The following is a 12,684-nucleotide window of genomic DNA, read 5'->3' on the forward strand; positions in this document are numbered from 1 at the left end:
GCAAGCCATCCCCACCCAGCCTGGAGTCATCTCAGAAGCAGCCCCGACTCTCCCAGGCCCTGCCTCCAGCCACCTCCAAGAAGACCGTGCTCACCTGTAGAAAATTCCATGTGTGACTCCTGCTGGAAGCTGCCGCCCGTCAGGGAATAGCCATTTAAGGCCCCTCCACTCTCTCTAGCCAGGGCCCAGTAGATGGGGGCAATGGTGACCACCAGCACCCGCATTAGAGGCCCTGGATGCAGCAGGACGCAGAGGCCATGTCAGGAATGGAACCTTAGGAGAGTCACTTCCCTGATCAAGCCTCTGTGGCTCCCCTCTGCTCCAGAGGGTGCAGCCTTTCCCTCCCTGCTCATGCTCAGTCTAGTGACCACCCATGCCAGTTATTTAGCAGACCCTGGGAGATAGCAAAATCAAACATATACTTTATGGTGCAATTACAAAAGCAAATATAATAAAGAAATGCATGGGATGGGATGTTTAGCCAGATTCAATAAATGCAGGTTGATGGTTCCCATAGCTCCTGGGGTGCTACAGGCTGTCACTACACACTGGTTGGGATGAGTAGATGATCAACCAAGTTTCCCATGTTGCAGACAACTCCTGCAAGGTCCCAGGAGAGGAAGGCATGTTCCGAGCTACTGACTGCCCTGAGTGTGGATTCTCAGAACCTCGTGTGACATCAGGACCCTTTGGACTAAGGGAGGCCACAGGCTAGGCCAGGGGAGCACTGCCTACTCAGGGTCAGGGACAGTGGCAGCAGGTGATGGGGTGACAGGAGGGAGCTAGGTCCCTTGAGGGTGGGCAGAACCTTTCCAACTACTCAGTGCCTTTGGAGGACTAATCTCAAGCTCACTGGGCCTGGGCCTCGATGTTTCTCCTAGTGTCTGCAGAGGTCACACTTAGGCAGCCATCTTGCTTAATTTGGTTTCTGCTGGCCGTGGCTCAGAGTCTGGTAGTGGAACGGCTGGAGAGATGTCTCCAGTTGAAAGCATTTGTTGCTCTTGCAGAGAATCTAGGTTCAACTCCCAGCATCCACATGGTGGCTCACAACCACCTGTAACTCCAGTTCCAGGAGACCTGATAGCCTTTTCTGGCTTCTGCAGGCACCACCAGCATGCACATGGTTGTACACACATATATGCAGGCATAAAATTCATATACATAAAAGAAAATGACTCTTAAAAAAAGAAAGAAAAACAAAACAAAACCAACTACTGAGGCCACAGGCTCCTGCTCCTCCTGAGGGCTCCCGAAGAGGTGCTCCCATGAGAGCTTGGCTCAGCCTTCCCCTGTGCTGGGTCCCTGGAAGGGGCTCTGGGTCCCCTATGTGAGTCTCCTGGACTTGGTCTGCTCAGGACACCTTGCTTCCTGAATCTGTGAGTAAGTGCATGCCTCCTGCTTCTCTAGATGATGGAATTCTACATCTTCCCTTTGTCTGTCGCCTCCAGCTCATGTCTGGCGAGTCTTCACTTTGCTACCACCTTCCATGGCGGGTAAAATCCTTCCCGAGTGTAAGTGGCATCACCTATCTTCCTCGGAGCTCCCGATTCAGTGTTCCGCTCCCATCATTCTCTCCCTGTGTCATTTCAAATGCGGTGGCTTTGACTCATGACAGTGGTAGGGGTGGGGGCCTGTGAGCAGGAGAGGGACTCGGCCCTTAGAGGCGGCCCTGTCTCTGGGTACCAGGCCTTGGAATAGCCCGTCCTGCCCTGTGGGTCCAGCATGTGTCCCAGGGCCCCACATACCCACACTTGCTGGGACATGGCTGATGCTGCTCCAGATGGAAGGGACCCCAGAACTGCCCTCCTGCTGCACACTGGTGTTGAGAGTGGCCATACCAAATTCCTGGCCATTGATGACCCCGGTCATGCTGCCCCGGCTGCCCCGGGGCTCCCCTGTGAGGCAGGAGACAAACAGTAGTGACACATACTATCCATTCTGAGTCCTCCATGCAAAGGTATTGTCACCGTCCCCCTTTCATCAAAGAGGAAACTGAGGTTCCTAAAGGTGCTGTAACTTGTCCAAAGACACACAGCTAATAGGTGATAGACTCAAGGTGCGGAAGATCTTGGCTCTAGAACAAGGGAGACTGAGTCTGGGGAGACGGCTCGGCTGGTCAAGTGCTTGTCATGCAAGCAGGAGGGCCCGAGTTTGATCCCCAGCACCCATAGAAAATGCCAGCCATGGTGGTATACACGCGTAACCCTGGTGCTGGGGAGGCAGAGATGGCAGAGGTGGTTCCCCAGGGCTCACTGGCCAGCTGGCCTAGTCTAACGGGTTCAGTGAAAGACTCCGCCTCAAAATAAGGTGGACAGCTCCTGGGGTGACACAAGCTGTCATCTGGCCTACATATGCGTCTGCGTAAACATGTACCTGCACACACATGCACCTGCACACACATGCACCTGCACACACATACACCTGCACACACATGCACCTGCACACACATGCACCTGCACACACATGTGTCTGCACACACATGCACCTGCACACACATGCACCTGCACACACATGCACCTGCACACACATGCACCTGCACACACACGTGCCTGCACACACATACACCTGCACACACATACACCTGCACACACATGCACCTGCACACACATGCACCTGCACACACATGCACCTGCACACACATGCACCTGCACACACATGCACCTGCACACACACGTGCCTGCACACACATACACCTGCACACACATACACCTGCACACACATGCACCTGCACACACATGCACCTGCACACACATGTGCCTGCACACACATGCACCTGCACACACATGCACCTGCATATACATGCACCTGCACACACATGCACCTGCATACATGCTTGAACACACATGTGCCTGCACACACATGCACCTGCATACATGCTTGCACACATACACACAAAGCTAGGCAAGTTAGGTCCCTGGGTTGTATCAAATCGGTTTGTCTATAAAATGAGGAGGTGGGTTCACAGACACAAAGAAGGCTCATTGGTCTCAAAATTGCCAGGAGCTGTGATGACAAGGGTTGGCATGCTGTAGGGACAGGGCACCGTGCCCAGAACTGAGTGCCATCACCAGAGTATCCTCATTCCATCAGTGGTCTTGGCTCCAGCTGGAGTGGGCCAGCCGCCCAGAGGCTGCCAGGCGGTCCTAGCAGACGCTCTCCTGCACAAATTCAATGGATGACACAGGCCCATGGGGCCCCTGCTTCCTCTGCCTAATGAACCAGCTGCCTCCTTCGGGCAGATGGCCTTCCGAGGGGCACAAGACAGAGGGAGCCTGGCTCTCCGCTCACCAGCCCTCAGGGGAAATTAATAACAAATTGCAGATGAGCTGTCAAAAAAATAACACAGAACATTCCATGGCCAGGCTCTTAATTGGCCAATCAGGATAGGTTAATGCCGGTTCTAGGCAGTGCAGCCCTCAGCTGGGGTCTGATGATGCCCATCTGGAATGCTTCTCATTAATATCTGTTTCGTAACGGAACGGGGAGAGAGCTGGCATCTGCTGGGAGGAAGATGGGAGCATGACCCAGATCCCTGGAGGCCAAGAAGCTTGGAGCCCTGGAACGGTGGGCCACTTTTTGGACTTGGGGAGTCTCAGCAGTCTCTTGTCACAGTATCGACCCCCGCCCCCAGCCAAGGCCAGGACATGCACCCACGCTAATGGGACAGAAAAGATAAAAGCAGCAGGGAGGAGGGACAGGTCTGGGGGGGGGGGCGGCCTCAACAACTTTGAACTCAGCTGGGGGCGGGGCGAACTCAGTGCTGGCCTAGCCGGTTCCATCCCCAGGACTGCAAAACTAAAACCAATTAACAAACGAAACAGGGCTGGAGAGATGGCCTGGTGGGTAAAGTGCCCACCCGATGTGCAAGCGTGAAGACCTGAGCTGGGAGGCACTCACATAAAGCCGGGCATAGCGACACGTGCCTGTAAGCCCAGTGCCCTGGGGACAAAGCGGGGCGAGAAAGGCAGAGCCCTGGAGCTTGCTAGCCAGTCTAGGAAACTGGTGAACACTGGGTCAGTGAGAGACCCTGTCTCAAACAAAAAAATAAGGTGGAAGGCTGAAGAGATGGCTACATAGTTAAGAGCATGTACTGCTCTTCCAGAGGACCCAGGTTCAGTTCCCAGCATCCACACCAGGCAACTCACAACCATCTGCAACTCCAGTTCCAAGGAATCCAACACCCTCTTCTGGCTTCTGCAGGCACCTGCACACACGTGGGGCACATTGATTCACACAGGCGCGCGCGCACACACACACACACACACACACACACACACACACACACACACACATAAATAAAAACAAAATCTTTTCAAAGGGCTGGAGAGCATTAGAAGACACTCAGCGTCAACCTCTGTTTCTTCACCTACACACACACACACACACACACACACACACACACACACACACAAACTTCAAATTCCCTTTGCACAACAAAACCCCTCAAAGGAACTTAAACCAGGGAAGTCCTGAAGTCCACCACATGAAGAGGTGGCCGCTGTGTGGCCGTGGGGCAGGGGAGGCTGACATTGGAAGCGTAGATGGAAACATCCTGTGCAATGAAATGAGGCCAATAAAGATGTATATCCAGCAGCTTATCATGGAATGTCATCCAAAACAGACAGAAAAAGGGCAAGTTTGAAATCTAGCCTCGAAATCTTAGGAAGCAAGAGCATATACATTTACAATTGGAGAGAAACCAGCAAAAAACTGGAGCCAGATGTGGTGGCTTGTGCCTGTAATACCAGCACTCGGGAGAGACTGAGGCAGGAGGATTGTCATGAGTTCTAGGGCCAGCCTAGGCTACAGAGTGAGACTGTCACAAAACTAAGCTAAACTAAATCACCAAGAGTTACTCAAGCATGGGAGGAAAGAGCCAACTCCACAAAATTGTCCTCATGTGCTCTGACATGCACACCAACTGTCCACACACAAATACATAAGAAAATTAAAAAGAATCATGGATAATAACTACTTTTCTGATTTCAGATTTCTAGATTATCTGGCCTTTCTGTAATTAGCACATGTGAAGGAAAGCAGTTATTTCCACTAAACGAAGAGCTGCAAAGGCTGAGTCTTGCCCTGCTCCTCTTTCATATCCTGATGATCTAACCCTGGGACCTCACTTAGAAATGGGGTCTTCACAGAGTACAGCATCAGGGTGAGCCCTGGTCCAGTATGCCTGGTGGCTTTACAAAAAAAAAAAAAAAATAGGAAATCAGAGGCTGTCTTAGTCACTGTTCTGTTCCTATGAAGAGACACCATGGCCAAGGCAATTCTAGCAAAAGAAAGCATTTAATTGGGGGCTCACTTACATTTGAGAGGCTTAGTTCATGATTATCATGGCGGGAAGCAGAAGGCATGGCACTGGAGCAGTAGCTGAGAGCTTTATATCCTGATCCACAGGCAGCAGGCAGAGAGAGACACCAAGGCTGTTGTGGGCTTTTGAAACCTCAAAGCCCGCCCCCCAGTGACACACCTCCTCTAAGTCACCTCCTAATCCTCCAAACGGTTCACCAACTGGGGAGGCAGCATTCAAACACAGGAACCCATGGGTCCACTCTCATTCAAACCACCACAGAGACAGGTGAGGGGAGACTGCCACGTGCCAATAAAGGCAGAGATCGGCGATTCTTCTAGCAGCCAAGGACACCAGAAACTATGGGCAGATTCTTCTGCATAGGCTCAGGAGGAAGCAGCCCTTCCAAGGATTCACTCTTTGATGACCAACCCGTAAAACTGTGAGACAGTGTTAGTTAAGCCCCAGTCTGTGGGACTTGGTTATGTCCACCTCAGAAACCAACACAGAGACCATACACAGAGACCATACACGGAGACCATACACGGAGACCATACACACAGACCATACACATAGACCATACTCAGAGACCATACATGGAGACCATACACACAGACCACACACAGAGACCATACATAGAGACTATACACAGAGCTTTGTGGTTTGAACTGGGAGCTTGTCACTGGGAGACAGGAAGAGTTGGGACCAAGCTCTGAAATAGAGGGAAGTTCTTCAGACCCGAAGTCACCTTGAGCCAGCAACTTCCGCTAGGTGTCCAAGAACCACTGAGATGTCTGGGTACATTTTTTGGCATCTTGCCCCCGATTACAGATGAGGAAACTAGAGACCAGAAAGTTCCCACATTTGCTTGATAAATGTCAAATTCCAATTTCCTAAGAGGTCCTGGCTAGATAAGGGATCTGTGGAGAGAGATTGTGACACTGGGGGAGATGGATTGGTGATGTCTGCCATGGACAGGGTTAGAGAAGGGTTCTGTGGAGAAAAAGAGTTTGACATTGTATAAAGATAGGTTGGTGAAGGCTCTGGCATTATATGTGGTGATTGGTGATGTCTGCCATGGACAGGGTTAGAGAAGGGGCCTATAGAAAAAGATTCTGATGTGTGTGTGTGTGTGTGTGTGTGTGTGTGTGTGTGTGTGTGTGTGTGTAGATAGATTGGTGATGCCTGCCATTGACAGAAGAGGAGATACAAACCCACACATCTAGACATACCTGGGGTATTTGGTACAGAGGCAGACGATCCAAAAACAATATTCTGTGACTTTTCTTTATGTTGGTCTGAATTGTTTTACTGTGGTTTCTCAGGATACCTTTCCAATTTTTTTTTTTTTTGAGACAGGGTTTCTCTGTGTAGCCTGGCTATCCTGGAACCCACTCCGTAGACAAAGTCTGGCCTTGAACACATAGAGATCCACCTGCCTCTGCCTCTGCCTCCTAGGTGCCGGAATCAAAGGCATGTACTACCACCACCTAAACCACCCCTTTTTAATATTAAAGTTGAGCCTGACCCTAAGGAGAAGAGGGTTGAATTAGGGATCTCTAGATGGCAGGGGTCAGTAACATCCATTTGATGACCTACTATGGCCGTGTGTGAGGCTTGGGATGATCATTGACTCATAGATGTTCACAGCAAACTCCCTGAGAACATCATGGGTACTCTTTTTTGTTTGTTTGTTTGTTTGTTTGTTTGTTTGTTTGTTTGTTTTGAGACAGGGTTTCTCTGTATAGTTTTGGTGCCTGTCCTGAAACTCATTCTGTAGACTAGGCTGGCCTCGAACTCACAGAGTTCGCCTGTGAGTTCGCCTGGCTCTGCCTCCCGAGTGCTGGGATTAAAGGCGTGTGCCACCACCGCCCGGCTTGTGTACTCTTATTTTTTTCTTCCCTCTTCATGGGGCCTTGGGGGATCCAAAAGAGAACATGGGACAATGCCAGGTGACCCAGAACAGCCAGATTCCCTGGCCAAGGTGTGTGGCAAATGCTTAGCCCTTCTGAGATCCGTTTCCTCAGACACGATGGTCTGTGCAGGCTTCCCAGCTGGTTCATCCTGAAGTTTAACTTAGTGAAGAATTGGGAAGCAGGAGGGGAGCGTTTGGGGCTCTGCTAAGCGGGACACACCCACCGGACTCAGTCTGAGGGCCTAGGCGGGGACACTCCTTACCTCTCACCGCCAGCAACGCCTGGGCTGTGGCGGAGCCCAGAAGGTTGTGTGCGACACACTCATACGCTCCAGCGTCACCAGCTTCCACACGCCCCAGCCACAGGCTCCCGTCTCGCAGGGTCCTGAGCCTCCGGCCAGCCTGCAGCGGCCGGCCTGCCCGAAGCCACTCGATTGTTGGTACGGGCTCTCCAGTGGCCTGGCACCGCAGCTCCGCATCCTCTCCGTTCCTCACTGTCAGGTCCTGAGGCTCCACCAGGAACACGGGGGCACCTGTGAGAGGGGGGTGGGTTTTAGGAAGAGTCTCAAATATTCCAGTGAGCCATGCTCATTTAGACAGAAAACTCCAGAACATGGAAGGATATGAGAGTCACACACGTTCCTGCCCCCCAGCCTCTGCGCTGCCTTACACATGCCCTTTCCTATGAAAACAGTCGTGTGTGCACACTGCTACTTTTGCTCCGTGATGCCATCACACATTTGATAGCGCCCCTCCCCCAGGATTATATCACTAAGAGCTTGGGTAAGAACACTCACTGTGCGAGCATGAGGGGCGAGTTCAAATTCTCGGCACCCATGTTTAAAAAGCCAAGTGTGCACTCTGCTGGGACTTATTCTCCACACTCGGGTCAGTGCGATGCTCAGTCACAAATGAGACATCTATCTTGTTCGCTCCACCCCCACCCCAAGGACCATCATGGAAGATAGGCAGAGAGTCTGTAAGAGCCAGAGGTCAGGGAGGACCAGAGCTAACGTGTTCCGGATATAACAGGCCATGAGCTCTCAGCAGCTGTGGTTGCTCGCACAGGATCTAACACAGACCCCACGGGCTTCTGAGGCCCGCCCCTGAGGAGCTATTGACAGCTGGTAAGTAAGTTTTCTTTAAGGATGTGGCCCCAGGAGGTCGACCTCTCTCCATCAGATGGCTCCACCCCCCACCCAGGAGTATAGGTACGGCATAAATTGAACTCGGTGGCTTATTAAAAAGAAAAGAACGTAAAGTTGGGAATGAGTGAGGAGGAGATCTTGGAGGAGTTAGCAAGAGGAGTGGGTGAATACAATCAAAACACATTGCGTCAAATAAAAGTGTTATAGCTAAAAAACGCCAATTATGGTTGTGCATGCTTGCTACCCCAGTGCTATGGAGGGCAGAGACAGGAGGATTGCTGGGACTTGCTGGTCGTCAGTGTAGTTCCAGTTTCAGTGACAGACTCTGTCTCAAGCGAATAAAGAACAAGACTCCTGACTTCCTCCTCTGAACTCTGCACATAAATCCACAGGCACGTGCACTTGCACACACAGTCACACACAAACATACACATAAGTAAGTAAAATAATATATTATTTAGAATATATTATAAATTACATGTTATAGTATATTATATATTGTTTATTTACTTGTTTGTTTTTGGTCTTTTGAGGCGAGGTTTCTCTGTGTAGCTCTTGCTCTCCTGGCACTCACTCTGTAGCCCAGGCTGGCCTTGAACTCAGATATCTGTCTGCCTATGTCTCCCAAGTACTGGGATTAAAGGCATGGGCCACCACCGCCTGGTGCACACAGATTACATATCAGAGTGATGATATAGTGGTCTCAGCGAGTGTAGGCATTAATCTGTGACATTCCCATGATGACCATACGGTCATATTCTATGTGCTCGCTTTCTTCACTCTAGTTAGACCGTAGCCACCTTCACACACTGCCTCCATGGTGATTTCCCTACATGGAGCCCCAATGGTAGGAACTTTAGGTTACTTCCAATGATTACGGACCTCTTTCCAGAGCCATCTGGCCTTGGTGGCCCCTGAATGGGCGGGCCTGACACTGTTTCCGCTCTGTAACATGGGCTGATGGCTCCCCTCTACTCATACACCCCATCAAGCTGACTGAGGCAGGGTAGGAGGGAGGTGCCTGGCTCTGGTAGGGATGGAGACGATTGGTACTCTTACACTGTGAGTCAAAGTGCAGAGATGCCTCTGTTGCTGCTGCGAGCTTCGAGAGCTTCGGGCCTGAACAAACTGGCACCACGCTGGGGGACCAACACAGTCGGAGTCCATTTTCTCACTGCTGTAGGGGCCCGAATCCCCAAATCAGTCTCACAAGACTGAAGCCAACGAGTAACCTTATTTCTAGAGGCTCAGGAGACTTGCCTCTGCCCCACCCAGGCTCTGGTGACTGCGGCTCTCCTGGCTGGTGGCTGTGCCACGCTCTCCTGTGCCTCTGCAGATCTCTACTCCCCACGACGCCTCTCTTTTATAAAAACCCGTGACTCCTCGGGGGCCTGCTAAGACAGTCTAAGATGGCTTCTACAGCTCCTTTTTAGCCTGATCACACTGTGCTTACCACAGGCAGGTCTGTCTTGAGGGGCCACAGCTCAGGTCGCCACAGCCAGGTCTACAGACGTTGAACATGTGTGCTGTGTGACCTCATGACTGAGCTCTGGCTTATCCCAACAGAAGTGCAGGGGTGCTCCCCAATGACCCCAATGGGAATCTCCTTACCGAGTTGCTCAAAATACCCCAAACTGGAAAGGGTCCTCTGGGGGACCAGGAGCAAGGGTGGCCATAGAGTAGAAAACCATATAGCCACAAAAAGGAAGGGAGAGATTCCACCAGTATAGATTGTAGGGAACCAGGAAGTTGCTAGGCCTAGCTGCCTTGAGAGGCATCCATCAGAGGTTTTTCAGGCTAGAGTCTGTGGCTCCTGGGGCACTGTGTGCCTTCCAGTTCCCGAGAGACTGATGCACTCCCTCAGGCAGCGAAGTGTTCAGGCCGCTTTGTGTTTCTCTGTATGCTCCCTTAGCAGTCACGGAAGCTTGACAGGACACTTGCTCTTAGACATTAATCTTGTGTGCCCTGTATGACTTGCCAACTTCACTGGGTCCTGGCAACCACAACTGTATTGATCCTGACAATTGCCATTATCTTCTGTTTCTATAAAGGTACAAAAAGTCTGAGTGCTCTCAATAAAACTGTCACAGCCTCAATTGTGCTGTGGCCCCACCAACCAGCCTGGCCGTATCAGGTGACCTTGGCTGGTAACTAAGCATGGGTGCTTACAAAGGATGGTGTCGCAGTGCTGTGTGGAGGAGGTTAGAGCTTCTTCCTGGTTTTGGTGGAGCTGGAGGTGGAACTCTGGGCCACATATACTCTAGTGCTCTGCCACCAAGGCCGCCCCAGCACCAGGACTCTATTTAAATGAATATCAAGGGATGGGGAGATGGTTCAAATACATAAAAGAAAAATTTTTAGTCTTAAAAAATGAAAACAAGGCCAGGCGGTGGTGGCGCACGCCTTTAATCCCAGCACTCGGGAGGCAGAACCAGGTGGATTTATGAGAGTTCGAGGCCAGCCTGGTCTACAGAGTGAGATCCAGGACAGGCACCAAAACTGCACAGAGAAACCCTGTCTTGGAAACCATCCCCCGCCCCTAAATGAAAACAAAACAGGAAGAGGAAATGCCCTGCAGCCATGGCTAAGTAAAGTGATCACCTTCGCTGCCTCAAAAAAAGTACAAAATTGACAAAATGGTTTCAGGGCCTAAGAAACCAGCCAAAGGCCACAGTACACAAAAAGCTTCTAGAACTCTGCCTGAGAACTGGTAGCCTGCAGCCTTTTGTGGAGGACCCTGCCCATCCCACTCCACATGGCATCCCCACTGGCTACCAGTGAAAACCAGTAGCTTTCTGCCACGGGTGCCTGGCTGCGTTTCAGTGGAGGGGGACACATACCCAGAAGCTGAAGTGTGTAGGGAACACTGGAGGAGACAACACCCATCCCAGCAGCCTAGCTGAGGGGATGAACATGCCAGAACCTTAACAAAGTTAGGAAGGTGTGAAGAGGCCTGGGCTGGCCACTTCCCTGCGTCCCTGGTGGGGGCGAAAGATGCAGGTAGAGGAATCGGTGATCACGATCTCTGGCTGAAGCAGTTTGTGATGGCCACTTTCAGCTCTTTGGTGGGTGAGTCACACATCTGTGCCTCCCCTGCGTGGGCTGGCTGTCATTGCTCCTTCAGGCCAAGCATTTCCTGGTTCCCGATTGAGCCAGGGAGTTTCCATCGCTGTTAGAACCAAATGTGGTAAGCAGCGTGGTAAAGGATGGTGTCTCTGGCCAACCTCCCTCCTCCACACCGGAGGAAGACACAGGATCACTGTCAGGCCTGCCCCTCCGTGGGCTCTGCCGACACCCAGAACACTGAGAGGGCAGGCACTGTCAGGCAGCCTGAGGCTTCCCGATTCCCAACAAGGCTCCCACCAACCGTGTGGGGAGGAGGCTCCCTCATGAGAGAAGTGGGGACAGTCCTGTCCCCTCACTAGGCCTGAAGGGCGATGAGAGTCCCATTTCAGGGTGCGGGAGAAGTATGGGCTGCCCTCTGTCTATGCATGGCAGAGTGTACAGAGTGATTCCCATGGTAACTGGAGCAAAGTGACCATCTTAGCAGTGTCTTTTCCTGCCTCATCATTTGTTTCTTCTTCTAGTTTAAAATTTTAATTTAAATTACATTTATTTATTTAGGGGTTGGAGACAGCATACTGTTCTTGTAGAGGACTGAATTTGGTTCCCAGAATCCATGTCAGGTGACTCATAACTGCCTGTAACTCTGGCCTCTGTGGGCCCCTGTACTCATATGAACACACACACACACACACACACACACACACACACACACACACACACACATACACACACACAAGTTAAATTTTCAAATCTATTTTTTTGTATGTTGTGTGGTGGTAGTGGCAATGGTGTATGTGCATATGTTGTGTGTGTTGTGTGTATGTCTAGGGACACATGATACACATGTGGAGTTCAGAGGGCAACTTTCCGGGGGTGGTTTTTGCCCTCCACCAGGGATCCCAGGGGTTCAATTCAGGTTGTCAGTCTTGGTGGTAAACTCATCTTTACCCCTTGAGTCCTCTCATCAGCCCCACTTGTCTTTCCTTTAGGCAGAGAGAAGGGGCTGATGAGAGGACTCAAGGGGTAAAGGGGCTGATAGAAGGGGCTGAAGGTGTGTGTGTGTGTGTGTGTGTGTGTGTGTGTGTGTGTGTGTGTGTGGTGGTGGTGATGGTAATGATGATGATGATAATGATGATGATGATGATGGTGATGATGATGATGGGTGGGGGATGCTGCTCAGTTGGTAGAGGGCTTGTTGAGCATGCATGAAGCCCTGAGTTCAATTCCTAAAACTGAATAAATTGTGGTGGGGCATG

General features: G+C 51.2%; 1 protein-coding gene across 2 annotated transcripts in view; it reads right to left on the minus strand.

Annotated features, from left to right (window-relative positions):
• Hmcn2 (hemicentin 2) overlaps positions 1-12,684 on the minus strand; it is a 151,675-nt gene that overhangs the window by 7,523 nt on the left and 131,468 nt on the right. For both annotated transcript variants that reach the window (XM_016001985.3, XM_076568964.1), the window contains 3 exons: positions 7,478-7,747; positions 1,746-1,895; positions 95-232 (listed from right to left, as the gene is read on the minus strand). In XM_016001985.3, coding sequence (XP_015857471.2) covers positions 95-232; positions 1,746-1,895; positions 7,478-7,747 — 558 coding nt within the window. The remainder of the gene's footprint in view (positions 1-94; positions 233-1,745; positions 1,896-7,477; positions 7,748-12,684) is intronic.

Source organism: Peromyscus maniculatus, chromosome 4 (genome assembly GCF_049852395.1).
Source record: "Peromyscus maniculatus bairdii isolate BWxNUB_F1_BW_parent chromosome 4, HU_Pman_BW_mat_3.1, whole genome shotgun sequence".
Classification (NCBI taxonomy): domain Eukaryota; kingdom Metazoa; phylum Chordata; class Mammalia; order Rodentia; family Cricetidae; genus Peromyscus; species Peromyscus maniculatus.